This window comes from Hyperolius riggenbachi, chromosome 4 (assembly GCF_040937935.1).
Source record: "Hyperolius riggenbachi isolate aHypRig1 chromosome 4, aHypRig1.pri, whole genome shotgun sequence".
Classification (NCBI taxonomy): domain Eukaryota; kingdom Metazoa; phylum Chordata; class Amphibia; order Anura; family Hyperoliidae; genus Hyperolius; species Hyperolius riggenbachi.
The window spans coordinates 90,703,762-90,725,309 of record NC_090649.1 but is presented as its reverse complement, the minus strand read 5'-3'; the positions used below and the strand labels follow the sequence as shown (position 1 = coordinate 90,725,309).

The window sequence follows — 21,548 nt, the reverse complement described above, 5'->3', positions numbered from 1 at the left end:
CGCACACACTGTGTGGTGCGCTTAAACGTACAGCACGGCACATAAGCATGAAATGACCCACACACAAACACACACACCTGCATACACATGCACAATATTTACTTGCATACAAACATGCCGGCTCCAGCGCAGTCACTCTCTTCTCCTTCAATCATTCATTACTTCCTCTTCTACCTTCTTGGCTGGCGTTTGGCAGCCTTCATATGCTGCAGCATGCTGGGGTCTATGAACCTCTGCCCCATCAACCGCAGTGGCAACATGCTGCCACACGGAGTGGGACGGAGGCGGAGCTACAGTGAGAAGAAGCAGAGCTAGATCACAGGAGGGGCGGAGTTATTTTGAGCGGTCAAGGGGCTGCATTTCAAAGAGCATCGGGAGCCACTGGGAAAAGCTTAGTGTGCTGCCAATGGGCTGGGCTTTGGACATCACTGACCGAATAGGATGTACTTTTATTTATCAGTTGAGTTTTTAATGTTTTCTCCACCGCCACAGAGAGGGTGGAGTTACTCCTTACTGATGCTCCAACTTCTCAAACATGTGACTTCTCTCGCCACAGGATTCCATCCCGTCACACTTGGCCACCTCCCCCATCTTACTGGAAGGAGCAGCTCTCATGGAGTCCCAGCTGAAGAGGAGCTCCATGGATTGGACTAGAAATTTGGACCCGTCTGGTTCCAGCCAGACCTCCTGTGGTGCTCAACCAAACACTGACAGTGCCACCGGCGGAAGTGTGAAGAAGAGGCGGAAACGGAGAAGGAAATCCAAGCTTGATAACTTAAAGCGAGAGGAAAACGGTGACACCACAGAGGATGACGACATGTTTACCATGGAGATGAGCTCGGAGGAGGACCAGGATACTTTGGAGACTGCCAGGTGAGGTTCAGCAGGTTAGATTTATCAAAATGTTATTGACAATTTTTTCTTCTTAAATTGTTCTAACCAACAGGGGGAACTGTTCTGCATGATAAGAAACCTCTCAAATCCTATTTAATAGCGGCAGTTTAGCGTGGATTTCTAGAACTTGCACTAATGTTAAGAAAAGTGCAAAATCCATCCCTAAACTGTCGCAGATTAAGAAGTTCTTAATAGCAGTTCTACATATAGTGCAGCAGTGCAGGCTAGACATGTGTGAAGTGCTCCTCCCCTTGCTGACAGGTGTCCTGTGAATCTGTTCTGTGCTTAACCCTTCCAGTTCTGGGCATTGATGCATTTCAACAGATGTATTGGTTACTTCAGCAACAGTAATTTCCCTCACACACTGCACTGTGTGAGAAACCTTCCTAACTCCTCCTAACCGTTTAAGAAGGAATCTGCACTATTTAGCGATTTTCTTAGGATGTCTGAGACAATTCTGCATGGATTTCTAAAGACCTCCTAATATTTTGTCTCAGACACTTATGTTAAATGTCCCCCAGCATGTGGTGTTCACCAGAGTCCTCTTTCTAGTCTCAGTTTACTACAGGATAAAGCAGGTCTGATAAATATGCTTTACAAGTGTCGACTGCTCATCAATGATAGGTAGGCTTGGGGTGACCTCAGGTCACCTTAAAGTGGAAAGTGCCTGTGCTCCATGTGACCTCAGGCTCTTTGAATTGCGGTAGTAAACAGTCTTGGATCCCTGTACCAGTTGTCAACACAAATTGGGGTTGGTTTACTAACTTTCTTTTGTGCCTTAAAATCCATTTTTTTTGTTTAATTTTTAGAAGGTATGCTTGATTCATTTAAAGAGAGTCTGAAGTGAGAATAAATAGTTACTTTTACCTGCTAGTTTGCTTAAGAATTATAAGAAGAGGTGAAACTGCATTCCAGCGGCAAAACGAGGGGTTTATACCTCCCAAATCCCTGGCGGGAAATCTGGGGAGCGCTTCCTAAAAGAAGCAAAGCTTAGCACTGTAGCTCTGCCTTTACTGAAGTCAATCCCAGCGGATCGCTGCCTCTCCCCGCCCCTCTCAATCTTCCTTCACTGAGAGGGGCGGGGAGAGGCGCAGATTGACTTCAGTGAGGCAGAGCTACAGCACAAAGCTCTGCCTCCCCGGGCAGCAAAATCCACAAGTTTGAAAGTTGTGGATGTTTGCCCCGGAAATTGGGGGGGTCTAAACCTCTTGTTTTGCAGCATGAATGCAGCGTTTCACCTCTTCTTATACTTAAGCAAACTAGCAGGTGAAAATAACTATTTATTCTCAATTCAGAGTCTTTTTAAAGTGTACCCGATGTGGATATTTTGGGTTAATTGGAACACAGGCATGTTCATTGTCTTATGCCATGCTTCTGTCCCCCCCCCTCCATCCTGCTCTCTGTGTCCCCCACACCCCGCTGCACCCCTTAAAATCAACCGACAAGCAGTTTGTTGGTAGATTAATGGGGAAGGGGAGTCCCTTGCAGGAGCGGAACTCCAATAACAAACCTATTTCTGTCTATCTCACCCCTTGCATATAGGTTACACACTAATATTACTATTAGGGGCAGTTGCAGATATCAATCAAATCGCTGCTCAAAATTAAAGTGCAATAGCCCAGGGGATACCAAATAATTGCTTTATTGTATCAAAAATTCATGTGCAATTTAGGCATACTCGCCAATAAAATCATTTAAAAGAATAATAGCCTGCGGAGCGCTCCACTCACATAAGCCAGCCACCATACACGCCTCAATCACACTGGTACCGGTACCACACCTGATATCCCACAGCGTGGAGAGACAGAGGTAGCCAGGTTCTGCTAACACAGCTAAGCAAGGTAGTCTGCCATGCACTAATGCCTGCAAGAGTTAGCCAAGTCAGCCTTCATAGTGTGACCAGACTTGCCGGCGTCTCACCGATCCTAGGCACAGTCAGTCCTATTCATTCCAGCTCAGGATCTCGGCGTCCTCCTTCAGAGCTTGGCGCTCATCCCAGCCATGGCGGCGGCGGCTGCTCAGGATCTCGGCGTCCTCCTTCAGAGCTTGCCGCTCATCCCAGCCACTGCGGCGGCGGCTGCTCGCTCACATATAGGGCAAAGATTTCTTCCGGCAGAAGGTTGCTGCTGGTAGAGAGCGCTCAGATCTCAGTGGGCGGGGCTTAGCCTGTCACGGAGATCTGAGTGCTCCCTACCAACAGCAACCTTCTGCCGGAAGAAATCAATGAGGTATCGGGTGTGGTACCGGTACCAGTGTGATTGAGGCGTGTATGGTGGCTGGCTTATGTGAGTGGAGCGCTCCGCAGGCTATTATTCTTTTAAATGATTTTATGGGCGAGTATGCCTAAATTGCACATGAATTTTTGATACAATAAAGCAATTATTTGGTATCCCCTAGGCTATTGCACTTTAATTTTGAGCAGGAGCGGAACTTCAGCATAACGCTCCTTTCCTGTCTCTCAGAGCCAACTCACTGGCTTTCCCCCACCTTCCTTTCATTCCTCTGTATGCTCTGTGCTTATGCGCCTGCGCGTGGGGAGTCCCGGTGCTGGAACAGGCCTTCAAAGAAGGACAAGGGAAGCCTTTTTAGGATCCAAAGGCTCCCCCCACCCGAGGTATGTATCCCACAGGGGCACTTTTTTCCCCCTACAGATACACTTTAACATAAGATTTCTAGGTATCTTTCCTTAATCTAACCTGTGTAGAATCATATGAATTGTTGTGCATGTAAAGTATATACCCTCTTTCCCTGAAAATAAGACCTACCCTGAAAATAAGCCTTAGCTGGAATTTTGAGCATGTTTGAAATATAAGCCCTACCCCAAAAATAAGCCCTCGCGGAAGTTAAAGAGGAGGAAGAGGCAGCCAGCAAGTGGTGACACAGCGGTGCAGTGCTGATTGGGCACCAGTCCTGTTATCCCAGCATACAGCAAGGTTATCAGCTGTGTTCAGGGATGAAGGGGCAGGTAACTGATCAGTACAACAGCATACCTTCAAATCCAGGAACAGCACAGTACAAAGGAACAGGAAATGTTCCGCTGACAGACACTTCCTGATAGAAATATAAGACATCCCCTGAAAATAAGCCCTAGCGCTTCTTTTGGAGCCAATACTATTATAAGACACTGTCCTATTTTTGGGGAAACGCGGGTATACACCTCAACAAAAAACTGCAAGCATACAGCACCTGAAATTCACATGCTAATTAACTCACACAGTGTGAATGTGAAGACTGAGTTCAGCAAAGATCATTAGTTTATTACTTTAGTAGATATAATGGAAATGGATATTCCCAGCCTGACAGAGTCAAAGCAGCAGTTTGTATGGAGGTTGTTATGGTGAGCGTAGGGTGACATCTGGTGGGAGAAAGCGATATTGCACAATGGATTGAAAGACGCGTGAGTGAGTGGCATATGGAGACTGCCATTTTTATTACTTTACAGAGATCAATTACTGAATGTTTTATAAGGGGCAACAGAAGCAGCTTAAGCTGAAAAGTGACATAGAAAGCCCTCCTGACATGGCAGCATTACCACACCACTGCCTCACCAAGGAAAATTGCCACAGGGACTGTATTCTACTTTATAAACTCCCATGAATCAGTGCACGGAGGGTTATTTTTCATATTTGTAGCGGTTTTCAGGAAACTTAATGTCTGGTTTGGCCACTTTAAAAAAAATTCCCAGCAAGCACCAAGTATTGGAAGTTAAAGCAAGGAAATGTAACAATGTAACATCCTTACAAGTTTGCCTCAGGCAGCAAAAAGTATAGAACTGTCCCTGATTGGCTGCTAAAGGGTTGAACAGAGGAGGATAAAACTTGAATTGAATAAGAGCCCTTATCTGCTTATGTCATGAATAAGCTTTCCTTCTGGTTGAGGAAAAAATGGAGTAAGGTGAGATGATACCAGAGAAAAGTTTTGTTAGTCAACCCCGCTGACTGCAATGGGCCTGCTTGTTCAGCAACACTTTTTTTTTTACAAGTACCGTAACATCAACAAAACCTTTTGTTTGATCAATCCTTACTCTTGTGACTTTGCTGTATGCATAGGTAAGCAGAGCTGTGGTGAATTCTGCAGCTAGAACCAAACGATGGGTGAAATCATCTCGAGAGCGCAGCTAGCAGAGGATAGTCCAGGCATTTATCTGATGCTGATTTGCTCTTGCCTGGCCAGGCCTTGATGATTGGGTTCTGCTTCCAGAATACATCATCTTGTCTTATCCAGGAGGCGACAAGCTGAAGTATTGTTTGAGGCATTAAATACAAAATGATATATTTATTAACTTTTAATAAAACTGGAAGCTATGTACAAATACATGTAAAGCCTTATTCTTCTTACCTCCACCTTAGAATGATGTTATGGGGCACAGTATCTAATATAGCTCTTGCTTTCAGTCAGAACTGTTTTATAAACATTAAAGAGTAACTCCAGTGACATAGTAAAATGCAGTAAATTAAAGTGTGCCTGAGGCAATATGTGACATGAGATAATCTTGTGTATGTACAGTGCAAAACATATGAATAACCAGGCTGTATTGATTTTTTTTTTTTTTTGCTGCTTGAAAGAGTTAATTTTTCAGGCATGCAAGTGACAGCGTCTGTCTTATAATATAATAAACCTCACTGATAACAACCATAAAAGTTTTCTTGGCAATATACAACTTCTGAGACAGAGGAAGATAGAAAAAGGTTAATAGTTCATGTATTTTTAACTCTGGGACACTTAATTGACGGTCATTGAGCATAGACAATAAAACCATTCAATTTACTTTGTAAATGTTTGAACAAAAAATAAGACCGTGGGATGTCTAACGGGAAAAAAAGTCATTTTAGGAGTAGGAATAGGATAAATACAATTGTTTATCTCATCAGTTTATTTTCACTTCTGTTCTGTTATTAGAAGTGTTCGCACAGCCATACAGAGGATGTGTGTCCTCTTAAAGTGAACCTCCGGACTAAAAATCTACTCCACAGAACTGAAAAGGCGTGGTGTTTCTTTAACAGTTTCACAGCATCAGAACTTTGTTTTTCTTACCAAGGCATCATTTTTTTTGCTGCATTTTTAGCTAAGCTCCACCCATCAATGAAAAAAAGCCCAGGCTGTTTTTCCCTGATGCTGTGCAGAGCATGATGGGATTTCCTATGTTGTTGTTCTCGTTGCTTAGCAACTGGGAGGGGTGATCAGCACACAGGACAGTTGGAACTGTGTCTCATGCTCCCTGTCACCTCCTTTCGACCAAAAAGATGGCTGCCCTCATGAAATCACATTTGCCTGTCCTTTTAAAACCGGGTCTGTAAGAGATTATATTACCTATCTTTTAATTAACATAACTAATGTAACTTAATGACAGTATGTTTGTTTAGGCTGTAGTTCCTTTTTAACTAGTCTTTATGCTGGATACACACGGTTCGTTCCCGCGCTTGATTCCCATCGATGCGCCGCTTGATTCCCGTTGATTCGTTTATTTCCGACATGTCCGATTCGCGGTTCGATGGATCGTTGGGTTGATTTGCCATACTTTACATGGCAATCGACCTAAAAATCATCGAAATGCGCTCGGAAATGTTCGGGAATAATCGATTCGTCGGGAATCGAGCGGCGCATTCGATGCGGGAACGAACCGTGTGTTTTCAGCATTAGGGGAGCTGCCGCTGCAGTCAGATGGCACAGATAAAGTACTTTTGTTATCAACATTTAATAAAATATTTAAAAAAAAAAAATGGATCTCAGGCCAACTTTAAAGAGACACTGAAGCGAAAAAAAAAATATTATGATTTGTATGTGTAGCACAGCTAAGAAATAAAACATTAAAAAAGATCAGATACATCAGTCTAATTGTTTCCAGTACAGGAAGAGTTGAGAAACTCCAGTTGTTATCTCTATGCAAACAAGCCATTAAGCTCTCCGACTAAGTTAGTCGTGGAGAGAGCTGTTATCTGACTTTTATTATCTCAACTGTCCCTGGACTATTCACTTTTCCTCTTCTAGAGGAGAGGTCATTACTTCACAGACTGCTCTGAAAGACTCATTTTGAATGCTGAGTGTTGTGTAATCTGCACATATTATAGAATGATGCAATGTTAGAAAAAACACTATATACCTGAAAATAAAAGTATGAGAATATTTTCTTTGCTGCTAATCTTCTAGTAATTATTCATAGTACACAACCAATTCACTATATCATATTTTTTTTTTTCGCTTCAGTGTCTCTTTAAGTAGGATAAGTACTCCTGTATCTCATTCCCTACCATTGGTTATTATAAAATTGCAAAGAATTTGGAGATTTCATCATCTATATAATACTGTTAAAAGGAGTAGAGTAATCCAGTGAAATCTCTGTACTGTGATATTACCAGAACATCTCCCAGTATTGGAACTGTGTCATGTGACCAGGGCAGACGAGGGATGCAATGTTCATGTATATAACCGTTCTACTTTATTTTCCAGATCATCTGTTCAGAACAGCTTTAGCGACAGAGCTATTGACATGAGCCAATCACACGGCAGCTCTTTCTCCAAACCGGAGAAGCTCCGGCATTCTGACGGAGAGTGGACTCCAGGGCCCAGGTCTGTATCTACACTCTGATAACAAACATGTTATTAATTGGGTGCCATCCTCCCCTCCCCCCAACAGACTAGCAGTCAGTGTAACACAGTAATAAAAGGCCCTGCGTACTGTAATTCTACAGGGGGCAGTGGTGGTCACATGACTGTTGTGGTTCCTTTTAGTCTTCTAATAACAAAGGATTCAATTCACTAGGACAAGTTTGGTATAAAAAAAGGCTTGGTAAAATACCGCATTCACTGCGTAACAATTCACCCAGATTTTTACCTCACGCTGTATTTCATTTGGATGTGATAAATATTGCATTTTTATTATACAGGCAAGTGCCAAGTCCAAGCTGAATAAAATTGACATAAAATTTGTATCCACTCAGAACCATTAGCATCGCATTACCGTATTTTTTTCAGACCATAAGATGCACTTAGGTTTAGAGGACACAACCCAGGGTAAAAAATTTTTTTAACTAAACCTGGCTTGTTCCATGGCACAGGGAGGTCTTGTGGCCCTTTTACCCTAAATCCGCCTAATTTCCTCCTCTGTCCTCCGGTGCCCCCTGGTGCTTATTTTGTCCCCCTGTGTCCTCCTTGTCCCCAGTTGTATTTTATGACCCAGTGTTCTCTGGTGCCTCTATTGTACCCCTGTGTCCTCTGTGTCCGGCAGTAGGTGACATACTTACCAATGCAGCCGTTAAGTCCCGCAATATGCCAATGCAGGGTTACTTGTGCCCACTGCGGAAGAATTGTTTCAGCAGACTAGAAACTAACCCTTGACTTGCATTGCTGTTCATTCTAACGCAATTTTTTGGTATGTGAAATTGCATACATTCGTTTGTAGTGTAAATAAGCCCTTGATTCGTGCCAGAAGGTGGCGCTGCAAATTCTTGTTATGTTTTATACACTGATAGTACCAGGTTTCCCTGAAAATAAGACCGTGTCTTAAATAAGTTTTGCTGCAGAAGATGCATTCGGGCTTATTTCCAGGGGATGTCTTCTATTTCTTTGAATGCCACAAACAAATATTCTTGAACACAAAATGAACATATTATTTCAAAGGTTATCACATTCTAGAACATAATCATAACTCTCCACTCTCAAATGTTATCAAAGGTACATAATCAGAGGCTAGTCTATTTTCAGTAATGCTGGAAATGCACAATGAGGTTTTTTTTTTCAGCAGATTTACTGGCCAATCGATTTTGCAATCGTTTTTGTGATCAATTCTCACTTCTATGAGAAAAATGATCAGAAAAACTGTCAAAATCAGACCGGACCTGTCAGAAAATATCTATTGAGGCATCTATTTTCCAAGAAAAACTCATGGAGTATTCCCGGCTTAAATGACAACCGAAGTGACATGTGACATGATGAGATAGACATGTGTATGTACAGTGCCTAGCACAGACATAACTAGGCTGTGCTCCTTTTTTTCTGTCTCTGCCTAAAAGAGTTAAACATGAGGTATGCAAGTGACAGTTTCTGCCTGGGTCAGGACCAAGTTGGGACTGGGTCAGACTATAGCATAACCCTGCTGATAAGTAATTACAGCCATAGAACACTTTCCTGTCAGTAAATGGCTTCTGAGAGCATGAAAGAGGTAAAAAGGGTCAATTATTCATAGATTTGAGCTCTGGCATACTTCAATGGAGGTGTCATTGAGCAGAGACAATGAAACAGTAAAAACTTAAAAACTAGATTTAAATAAATATAACTGTGGGATATGTAAAATATTCATTTTTAGGAGACTGATAATAGATACAATTGTTTTTCTCATCCGTTTATTTTCACCTCCGATGTCCTTTAAGGTGCATTCTTAAAACCATACTGTATTTCATTTTATTCGTTTTGGCACCTTGTTCAGAAGCACTGCTGTTACCAAGAGTGTCTGGGAATAGTCTCCCTGTGTCAGGAGGAAGTACCTCCTTTTTGATCCCTTTTTTCCCCTAAAAGTAACTTCTGATAACCTAGATTCATATCCTTAGTTTATATTGTTCAAATACCAATTTGAAGCACACCTGAAGTGAGAGGGAAATGGAGGCTGCCATATTTATTTCTGTTTAAGCTTTGTAGATTGCCTGGCTGTCTTGCTGATCCACTGCCTCTAATACTTTTAGCCATAGACCCTGAACAAGCATGCAGCAGATCAGATGTTTCTAACTGACGTCTGACAAGATTAGCTGCATTCTTGCACCAGGTGTGTGATTCAGACACTACCGCAGCCAAAGAGATCAGCAGGACTGTTGGACAACTGATATTGTAAACAAAAATACAGCACTGTCTGTCTCATTTACCAGTTCATATGCCCTAAAACTGTATACATAAACGTGTATACAGGAACAGCCTCATATTAGAAAAAATTAGCTTCAGAAAACACAACTATGATGCCGTTCTTGGTTTACAAAAATCAAAACACCTTTATTGTATCAAATTAGATAAATCAATATCAAAAATCCATAGTCCGCTCACAATGCTCTAAAAACACTTAAAACCAGTGCAGAGCGCTCCTCTCAGTCACCCCATACAGAAATCCCACACATACCCCATTCACTCTGGTACCGGTACCAAGCCAGATAAGTAACAGAGTGTAGAGATAGGGATAGCTGCACCGGCGGTGTGGAGTAAGGCCGATTTGCCAGCAACACGGGTAAACAATTTCCAGCTTCAGACGCAATAAGTTGAAGCATTAGACAAGTCACTTCCAGCGTCTTACTATCCAGAAGACACGCCGTGTAGTCCTTATCTGTACTCAGCGATCACTTCCTGGAAGTTCTCAAAGTTCATATTCTGACTGCCTGCTCGACCCGGCTTGTAACTTCCTGCGGGAAGCTTACAGTCAATGGTCCTTAATGTTCTTCACCAGAGAGGGCATGAGAGAGACAAGCACACCTTCCCTCAGGATAGCTCTACCCAGCACTGGCTAGACGCCAGGGAGCAGTCACAGAGTGAGCTTAGGAAACTTTTACCGCGGGGCCGGCCTATTTCTGCACGCAATACGCACAACGGGATGTAGCCCCGCCCACTGAGAGCTTCGTCAGGATGCCTAGGGGGGTATAAACCTCTGGTCCTTGAGGTTAAGAGGAAATAAAAATGGCAGTCACCATTTCCCTTTCACTTCAGGTGTCCTTTAACCACTTGATGAACACAGTGGTAAACCCCCCTAAAGACCAGGCTAATTATTACTAAAATGGCCACTGCAGCTTTAAGGCCAAGCTGCAGGGCCACACAACACAGCACACGAGAGCTCTCTGTTGGTGGGGTCTGATCGCCCCCCAGTTATTTGTTTATCAATATTTATATTTGTATTTTATTTATTTTTTTGTATTTTATTTTTTTTTAAACCCCTCCCTCCAGCCGGCCAATCAGGCAATCGGCTGTGATAGGCTTCAGCCTATGAGGTGTGTTGATGAGGTATATGTGCTTTTTTCATGGAGCTTTTTAAGTCCACATCTTCGCTCTGCTCTTGCAAACCTCTGGGCTCTGTCACCACTTCTAGCCGCATGCCGGTTATATTGTGGGGACAGGAAGAGTTATTGGCAATACACAGCCTATAATTTACACTAACAGATTCATTTCCATCCTCTTCCTGGAAAAAGAGATGAATCTAGAGAACATTTGTTCTGGTCAGGTAAACCAAGGACATGATTCATGGTGAATTCAGAGCACATTCCTGTGGATAAATCAGGGTGACATTGAATTACTGAGGGTCACAACACCTATAAAAAGCGCCAGGAACGGCTGACATGACAGATTTACTCAACTCTTATACAGAGATAAACATCAAAATATCCTCTGGATACAGCGGTGGCCGTGACTTTTCCCATTCATGGAGGCGAGCGTTAAGCGAACCGGTGCAATAGAGCAAAACGCCGCATGCGACTAGGATTAATCGCTCTCATATTTACAGCGGTGCACCGCCCTTTTAGTATGAGTCATTCCATTGTTTTCTAGTCTGAGGCTGCTTGTGGTGCAACTTGAACTACAGCTGCTTAAACGGTTCATTGAAGGACATCTCCAGGATAACAGGAAATAGGTGCCCAGGGATTATAACATGTATTAAAAGCAATAAAAAATCAGAAAAAAGGTGGCTTGCTAGGTGGCTTACCTCAGGAAAGACACAATTTAAAGTGTATAAACAGGAAATGCTGTTTTCACAATGGCAACGCGTTTCGAGAGTACTTAAGACTAACTTTTCCATGCCAAAAATTCAGAGCCAGACAAAATCTTTAGCCAAGCATTGACTGCCTTAATACTTGGCTATAGAACACGGCTGGCACTGAATTTTTGGCCTGAGGAAGTTAGTCCTAAGTACTCACAAAACGCGTTGCCATTGTTACCAAGTTCTTTTAGTTCTAAAATTTAGTGTAGTGGCTAACTAGTGTGTATCTGCTCAGTCCTCCAGGGTCCCGTCCTGCAACGCCAAAGAGTGACTCCGAACTGGTTAGCAAGGCCCAGGACAGAGGAATGGGTCACAGCGAGCTCCCAATGCACTGGGCCTGGGGGGAGCTGCCTCAGGCTACCAAGGTGAGTATAGGGCACTTGTTGTTTGATACAGGAATTGAATTATAATATCTAGAGGCAAAAGATATTCAATCTTAAAGAGCACTTGGCAGGTCTTATCATCGCTTTAGCGAATATTGAGTGAAGTACCAGCTATAGTGGTGAGTCAGTTTTCAGTTTAAACAATGTAAGTGATATTCTAGTATCTTAAAGGGCAACTGAAGCGAGAGAGATGTGGAAGCTGCTATATTTACTTTTAAGCAATACCAGTTGCCTGGCTATCCTGCTTACCCTCTGCCTCTAATACTTTTAGCCATTCCCCCTGAACAAGCATGCAGCATACCAGGTGTTTCTGACATTATTGTCAAATCTGACAAGATTAGTTGCATGCTTGTTTCTGGTGTGATTCAGACACTATTGTAGCCAAATAGATCAGCAGGGCTGCCAAAGTTTAAAAGGAGATCTTTATGGCAGCCACCATATCACTCTCACTTTAGTTCCCATTTAAGGCCTTGTTCACACTTCTCAGCGCAGATGGCCGTGTGATCGGAACACTACGCAGATGTTGAGGAAGGTCAAAGTCACAGGCCAAGGTCAAAGAATGGAGGATAGCAACTAGTGGCTAGGACTAGCAGCTAGCAAAGCAGGCTGAGGTCAAGCGTGATGGTTAGTAAAGCAGTATTGACTCATAGGTCGAGGTCAGGGCTGGTAGCTAGCAGAGCAGGATCGGAGCATGGTGCCTGCTCCGGGCAGGAGTGACGCAGGCCCACAAGATGGAACCAAAGAAGGGATGCCAGACTGAAACGCTGTTGTCCCAGGATTGGAGAGGTGAGTATGACAGTATGGGGTCATTACTGCAAGTGAGCATGTTTTGATTCATATGCCTTACCTGGGAAATCATAGCTGACTGCAGACTGAAATGTAGAGGCACGTTTTAATGGCATTAAAGAAACTCTGTGACTACAAAAAGTACCCTGGGGGGTTCCAACCTCGGTAGGGGGAAGCCTCCGGATCCGATCAAGGCTTTCCCCATCCACCTGTGTCCCACGGCGGTCTCGCTGTGCCCCTCTGAGCAGTGAGGATGTAAATATTTACCTCCCTGGCTCCAGCGCAGGCGCAGTTTCCGCTCAGAGATAGGCGGAAATACCCGATTGCTGTCGGCTCGCTCTACTGCCAGACGCAAGTCTCCTGCGCCTGCGTAGTAGAGAGGACGCGACAGATATCAGGTATTTTCGCCTATCTCTGTACGGTTTGCCGCAACAGCGCCCCCGCTGGAGCCAGGAAAGGTAAATAAATCAGCGCTTGTCAGGCTTGTCGGGGGAGGATTCCGGGACTCTTCGGGGGAGCCAGCGCTGGACTGCCTGCAGCTACAGCTGAGGGGGAAGCCTCATTGGGACCCTGAGGCTTCCCCCTACCGAGGTGAGTACCCCCAGGGGAACTTTTTTTTGTTAGTCTCTTGAAGGAGGAACTGTTGCAAAAATCTTAAAATTTAAAACACATACAAATAAGAAGTACATTTATCCCAGAGTAAAATGAACCATAAATCACTTTTCTCCTATGTTGCTGTCACTTACAGAAGGTAGTAGAAATCTGACATTACTGACAGGTTTTGGGCTAGTCCATCTCTTCATGGGGGATTCTCAGCATGGCCTTTATTTTTTATAAAGACATTTCCTGAAAATGATTTATAAAATTATGATGGCCAGCCTCCCTGCTCACTGCACACTATTTTGGCAGTTGAATGGAGCAACTGCTATTCACTAAGAGCTTTAAAAAATAAAACCTGAGAACCCCCCTATGAAAAGATGGGGTAGTCCAAAATCTGTCAGTAATGTCAGATTTCTACTGCTTACTTGTAAGTGACAGCAATGTAGGAGAAAAGTTATTTATGGCTCATTTTACTCTGGGAAAAATGTACTTCCTTTTTGTATGTGTTTTAAATTTTAAGCTTTTCCTGACAGTTCCTCTTTAAGTTGCATCAAATTTTCTGTTAAAAGTTTTGTTTGAAGTTATACTGCAGTGCATCGAGATTCTAAACCTCTCTCTGTCTTTTTCAGTCTCCTTCTCTTAAAATAAAGGAAGCGACTATAGTGAACATAAATCCTTCGGAGAGCACACATTTCAGGACCATACTAAGCACTTCTGATGAGGGGAGCCCTGCTTCTCCTCTGACATCTGCTGATCAGCCAATGTTGTCCACCGCAGAGGATGCTGGTCCAGAACATGAGCCATCCAGAAACATTGAGCCTGACATCGAATCTTTAGGAGCTGCGGCTCCAGCATGTGATGAGGCCTCCCCTGCGATGCCCTGTACCAGCCAGCCTTCTAGTCTTCTGATAAGCAAGACTGATTCACCTTCTAAGAAAAAAGGTACATCTCAAAATAGATGTATACTTTCTCCTCCCCTAGACTAACCCTTTCACATATTGCACCCACCTACTTGCAGCAGCCACCTCCTATTCCTATTGTTACAGATTACCCAGCAAGCTCATGGTGAACCAGAACTCCTAGGAGTGTGTAAAGGGCCACAAAGGACCAAGAAAGCCCTCTTACTAAAATGTTAAGCAAAACAAATGTTTGCCTTCTTAAAGTGGTCTGAAACTCCGACATAACATTTTAATAAAAATGTGTTTTACTACTTCTTATTACTCATACAGTTATCCTATTTGCCTTTGTGCATAAGTAATATTGTCTGTCTACAAATTACAAGTTTTCAAAGTGTAGTTTATCGTACCCTGAAAGCTGGCATTACATTTTATTCAAACTGCTTTTTATTATATATTGACATCTTCTTATGAGCTTTATTCTGAAGTGTGTGTGTGTGTGTGTGTGTTTGTGTGTGTGAAGCACAGAGAGCTCCTTTTCACCTGTTAGACTGTAGTTACACACATTGTAACCTAATTGGAATGTAAACAAAGATGCTGTTATCTACAGCTTGGATGTGGATTGAAGCTGAATAGCAGGACAAAGTGCTTTTGTTGAACCATTTCAGTGATTTTTTTTTTTTTGATAAAAAATGTTCTGGGATAGCAGCTTTCAAGCTGTGAGGAATCTTTTAGAGCAAAGAAGAAATGTTGACTTTCAGACCACTTTAAAACAGAAGGTATTTTTGATAATTGTAAAGCCACATTAATCCATGCCATGCAGTTATGAGGATCAACCAATCCGAAACAGTCTGTATGCGTGTTGGATTATTGTGGCTCTGTACAATTAACAAGCTGACACATCATTGCATTCCAGCAGTTCTGGAGGTGTGTTTATCTTTTAGGGACAACAAAGGATGATTTACATATTCAGCAGTGATGCATTGTAGGAGACATCATATGCTCACTTCAAAATGAGTTATCCCACATTCTTTCTGTTTTAAGAAGGCAAACTTTTGTTTTACTCCTATTCCTATGTAATCATTTTTTGAAGACTGTAGTACATTGGAAGCTTCCATATTTATTTCCTCTTAAACAATTTCAGTTGCCTGCCTGTACTGCTGATTATTTTAGCTGAAATAGTGTCTAAATCACACCTGAAGCAAGCATGCAGCTGATATGACCATATTTATACTCATTTATATAACTTCCTTGGCCCCTCCTTCCTTATATGGCAGCCACACCTTCTGTGTGCAGCAGCGCCCCTCCTGTACCGTTTCACAGCATTGGATGTTTATACTCGTTCTGGGCCTGTAGCTGAAAGACCAGTATCGCGATGCACTTCATTTTTTAAGTACGGTACCCCCATAGTAGTTACTGCATACATACATACAAAAGAATCACGGTGTATTTCTTTGTAGTTGTTACTGTGTTTTTTGGGGGGTTTTGTATATCCATGTAAGCAATTTTTTACTTATAATTTATTCACATAAGCTCTCTCTTTAAGAGATGTGAATATGTTTTTCAGTGTCATTTACTTACCTACACTTAAGAATCCTAAAGCCGATGAAAGACCAAAGCAGTATGCAAAAATCGGTTCCTGAGAGATCCGGATTCCTGAGCAGGAATGCAAATGATAGAACCAGTAAACACTTACAGCGGGTCTAGTGAGGGATGCATCCATTCACCTGCATGTGAGGGCCACACTTTCCTCATAGTCTTATAGTGCTGCTGAGGCACATGGAAAAGAAGGGACATTTGGGTGCACGGCAGCTCACGCTACTGGGTGCCGAAATTTACCTTTGCTGCAAATCACTTCCATTATAAAAGCCGTGATTTGTGGCAAAGACGGTAAATTCCAGCAATCCCCACCGGCTATGCAATGCCCCAATTTGCATATCCTTGTGCCTTGGGGCCTCAGAACGCAGAAATGTACCTTTGCTGCCAATATTGGCTTTGCGGGATTGGTAGGTTAGGAGGGAGGGGGTGGTTAAGTGTGAGGCATGTCAAGTGTTAGGCATAGGTAGGGGGAGATCTTAGGCGCCCAGAATGATATATTGATATTAAAAACTGTTTAAAAAAAAGGTAAGAGTTGGCCGTGCCTTAAAGGGAACCTAAACTGAGAAGGATATGGATTTTCCTTTTCAAATAATACCAGTAGTTGCCTAACTCTCCTGCTGATCCTGTGTCTCTAACACTTTTATCCACAGCCTCTGAACAAGCATGCAGATCAGGTGCTCTGACTGAAGTCAGACTGGATTAGCAGCATGCTAGTTCCAGGTGTGTGATTCAGCCCCTACTACAGCCATAGAGATGAGCAGGGCTGCCAGGCAACTGGTATTGTTTAAAAGGAAATATTCACATTCCTCTCAGTTTAGGTTCCCTTTAAAGATGACTGCTCGTAGACTTACAATTACTTTTATTGGAAAGAAGCACAAAGGAACAGACAACGTGTTTCGCTGCACCCCCGCTTCTTCAGATCAATAGAAATGTCTCCCAGGAGAGCAGCAGACAGCATGAGCGCCTTATGCTGCACAGTATAGGAGCCTTTATAACTCCTTTTTTCAACACCTGCAGTAATCTGTTGACTGGCAGCAATTATTGACACTCCTACGTGACCGTTCCTGTTAGGAATAGTGTGGAATCACTACTTTTTCTGTGCACATAGCAACAATATAATCAAGATGAAAAAATGTAGCCACTAATCCTTGCAAAAAAAAAAAAAATAGATAGATATCCATACATAGATAATCTCCAAACTAAAAGCAGTCATTTTTTTCACAAGAAAAGTGGAATTTCTCTTTATATTTCTGAGTGATGTATAAACAGTCACCTGAAAGAATTTTCTATTAACATGCACTAATTACGTAGGCATATTGCAATAGTGAAAGAACTAGGTCTTATCAGAGTGGTGATTACACAGTGTTGAGAAGAATAGACTTGAGATTTGGTATTTCAGTAGGTTGTATAAAGTCACACTCTGACCGCAGCATCCTTTGCTCCAGTCCCTGTTCTCAAGAATAGTGGAGTCATGGCAACCAACGACCTATTCTAGTAAGGTACTCTACAAGTAGGCCAACCTAACCCTGCATAACTGTATTATGAAGGAAAGTTCAAGCACATGGGATGAGTCATTCTTTTTTGATTTTCGTTCAGCACATTGAGCCTTTCACATTAATTGCCTGGTTGTCCTGCATGTTATGTTTTTCATTAAACGGCAGTTACACAAAATCAGGTAATACTGGATCCTGATTGATCAATTCCAAGAAGGAAAAAGGGAAAACATGGGCCAGGAAGATTAAAATGTGTATAGCAGTTTAAAAATGGGATGGCGCATTGGACTTGCTTCCTCATTGAAGACTTGAATGTCTTGTATCAGGCAATATCTTTATCGTATACGTGTTTTTTTTATTCCAGATAAGCGGAGCAGACATCTTGGGACTGATGGGGTCTATTTAGATGATATCACCTGCATGGATCCAGAAATTGCTGCATTATACTTCCCAAAAAGGTTCGGAAACATTTTTCCTTTCAGAGAAATTGGGCCTCAACATTTGGCAGGCAGTTACATTTGAAGTTAAAACAGAAAAATATAAATGTTTTTCTTATATATAGAACACACACACTAACACCCACACACACACACTAACACCCACACACCCACACTAACACCCACACACCCACACTAACACCCACACACCCACACTAACACCCACACACCCACACTAACACCCACACACACACACTAACACCCACACACACACACTAACACCCACACACACACACTAACACCCACACACACACACACTAACACCCCCACACACACACTAACACCCACACACACACACTAACACACTAACACACACACTAACACACACACTAACTAACACACTAACACACTAATCTGGCTAATCTTTTGGAATTTTAATTAATCTTTTAATTAGCTCTGTACCACACAGCATAAGGTACCATGACGTCTACTAGCTAATTCTGAAGTGGTACTTCTGCATCTTCAAAGTCACCTATGAAAACCCTAGAGCCCCTGGATTTTGGTATTTACATAAGGCCTCTGACTCACTGTAGCCTACTGACTGGCCACTGTACCCTGGCTGTATGTCACATACCAGAGGCTGGAGCATAATCTTCAGAATGGGTCACAACTAATGCCTCATATTGTCACCTGTGTGATAGAGTGTTTGTTTTTATTTTTACTTAGGTTTGTATTAGAGTACATTTATAGTGGTGCATTGCAACGTAAGGGACGCATAGTAAGGCAAAACATCGCACTGCAATGTAAAACCTATGTCACATATTCACAGTGCAACCTAATGAAGTGCGATACCTCTATGCACTGCATGCAGAACGTTACTGCATTATGCGCGCAATAACAGGGACTGTGAAGCATACTTCATTGACTGTATGGTTCACTGTATGCGACGCAACAGCCGTATAACGCGCAGTACAAATTTCACGTTCTGTTGCATTCCTGTTTTAACGCAACACAACTCCCAATGTGAACGTAGCCTAAAACTTGCCAAAGGGAAAACTGAACTTGGGATTTCTGAAGAAAATAGAGTCCAGTAGAGTTCCGGTAATCGTAGTGCAACTAACCAGCAGTCTCAACCAACCGGCACAAATGACCGGCTGAAATCAAACGTCTTAGGCTGTGGGCTCTGCTGGGCTTCAAGACTGGATTTCCACGGCTCCCCCAAGTTTAATATTCATTCAGTTACTGAATTTTCACATTTAATGCAGAGTTCATGGTGTGTATATAGATTTGGGGTAATGTATTAGCTAGGTTTATCTTTAACACTGTGTCTCAAGCAACCAGAAAGCACACTTAGCTGGCATGAGCCGATCCCGGTCTGTAAAGGATAACTGAGACTCTACTGTATTTGCATTATTTAAAACTTTTTTCCTGTGATGTGCAGACAGCAGGGCCGCCTTCAGGGCATCACAGGGGGGACAGCTGTATGGGGCCCGAGTGAGTCTGAGGCCCAGCGAACAGTGCCACACATGGGCCCCAGCTGCAGTCTGTGTCTGTCCTTCTGGCTGCCCATTAATGTGAGAAGCATGCAGGAATTGCTATAGTCGGTGGATAAAGTAAACCTGAGACGAATGGGAGAAAAGGATGTTTACTTACTTGGGCTTCTTCCAGCCTCTTGTAGTCTGTCAGCTCCATCAATACCCTTCTGGTCCAATCCGTTGTGCTCCTGTCAAGTCTGCACAATCCAGCTGAGCAGTGGGGCACTGCGCTTGCACTGTTCTGGGCCACATGCCTCCTTCATCGTGCTCCCATAGCTTGGTTTGTTCTGCACAAGTGCAATTACAGGCTTAATGAACAGCACACGCAGAACTCTCCCAGCCATGCGTGGAAAGCGGACACACGGACGTTAGTGTGTTCAGGCCTTCAAAGATTGTGATTTGCCATGTGGAGGCATAGGGCAGTGAGGGGGCCCAATCATTTCTGATAGCGGCCCTGGCAGACAGTAATGGTGGTTTCCTGGTAATTTGTCACTTGACCTAATGTTCATAATTGCATGAAAATAAGAAGAGTCATTATATTTTGAACTAGTTCACTGGTGAGAATGATGCTTTAGTGCTAGTTTGTGTTTTGGCATTACAGGTTTTACTTCCTAAAACCTCTGTTTTGCAGAGCTTTTAGCATAGTTGATTGCATTTACATTGCCATACATATTCATGTCTCAGAGCTGATGGTTTCTGTCAGCCACAAGAGAGAGGGGTTACTTTGCTAGCCGCAATTCTCAGCTATGAATGAATATTTGTAGTTGCTGTGTGTGTGGGGGGGGGGGGGGGAGGGGGTGGGAGGGAGTGTGTTGAAAGGGACAGTAATGGATGGGAATCCTCCATAGACACGGACATGGCTGGCTACATAGTCACCTCTGTAATGGGGAAATGGGGATACTTCTCATTCCCATTCAGTCTCAGTGTATCGCTCTGTCTGCTGAATCTCCCATTTGCTTCAGCGCTGCTTATAATGTACTGTCCTAACTGCTGTGCTGACCTATTGTTCCTTCTGTCCTATCAGTGGTGAATCTTGCCCACCTGGGAAGAGCACAGGAGAAAATGAAGTCCGTTCTGCCAACCAATCACCACAGTCTGTAGGAAGCTCCGGGGTGGACAGCGGAGTTGAAAGCATCTCTGATGGAATAAGAGACCTGCCATCTATCGCTATATCACTGTGTGGTGGCCTTAGTGATAACAAAGAACTCACAAAAGGTATAGCGTGGACGGTGTTATTCTGATTATTTCTTCTACTTACATAACATATGTATTGTGCTGTACAGATTTCGATTTAAATGATTTCTATATAGTAAATAAAGAGAAAACTGTTCCTGGCATGTTTGCTTCTTCTCACTGAAGCCAATCCTGATGTAATTTCCTCCCTCAGGGCCCATTCACACTTGCAAAATGCTAGCGGTTTTGTTAGCGTTTTGCTCAGGCGATTTTTGGCGTTTAGCGCGATAAAATCCCCATGAAAATGGTGCAGGATAAAAATTTGCGTTTGGCAATTTGTGTCAATTGCCGGCGATTAACGCAAATCGCCCAAGTGAGAAAGTGTCCATAGGGTATTATGGCACTAGGGCTTTAAAAAGCACTAGCGCTTGAGCTTTTTGCCGAAATCGCCGGCAAAACGCTCTAGTGTGAATGGGCCCTTACACCTTTTTTTTTTTTTTCTTTCCTCTCTCTTTTAGAAACTGCACCCACTGTCATATCTAGCTTGCTTTGTAAACACATGTGAGCACAGCATAGATCAGACTTCAGCATCTTACTTCTCAGCCTCCTGTCACTCTGGCCTCAGCCAATCAGTGAGGAGCAGGAATATGGGAGGTGAGATGACAAGCTGCCCTCTCCCTCGGCAATGTACAAAATAGAGCCAGGCTGACTGAGATGAGATTTATTTCAGCATAAACATTTAGGATTAGATTAGAATGCTTGCAATGCAGGGTCAGGTTCCAGACTGCATAATAAAACCAAAGCAGTGAGTAAATGGAATTTGATTTTGTGGCTGACTATCCTGATGTAAGGAGGGTGCTGTGAAGTATATGTTACCCAGCACAGAACCAAGCTCTGTATAGGAATACTTTAGGCTGTGCTCCCAGTTGTTACGGACCACATGCGTCCAGCGGGAGTCGATGGTCCACCATGGTCTGGCTGTAGCCTGGGCCAGATGCGCTCCCCATGTGCTATATAAGAGAACACATCCATGTG

General features: G+C 43.0%; 1 protein-coding gene across 6 annotated transcripts in view; it reads left to right on the top strand.

Moving 5' to 3' along the window:
- LPIN1 (lipin 1) overlaps positions 1 to 21,548 on the top strand; it is a 235,402-nt gene that overhangs the window by 141,067 nt on the left and 72,787 nt on the right. For all 6 annotated transcript variants that reach the window (XM_068280284.1, XM_068280285.1, XM_068280288.1 and 3 more), the window contains 6 exons: positions 557 to 873; positions 7,342 to 7,461; positions 11,847 to 11,976; positions 14,010 to 14,322; positions 17,733 to 17,826; positions 20,365 to 20,555. In XM_068280284.1, the coding sequence (XP_068136385.1) occupies positions 557 to 873; positions 7,342 to 7,461; positions 11,847 to 11,976; positions 14,010 to 14,322; positions 17,733 to 17,826; positions 20,365 to 20,555 (1,165 nt within the window). The remainder of the gene's footprint in view (positions 1 to 556; positions 874 to 7,341; positions 7,462 to 11,846; positions 11,977 to 14,009; positions 14,323 to 17,732; positions 17,827 to 20,364; positions 20,556 to 21,548) is intronic.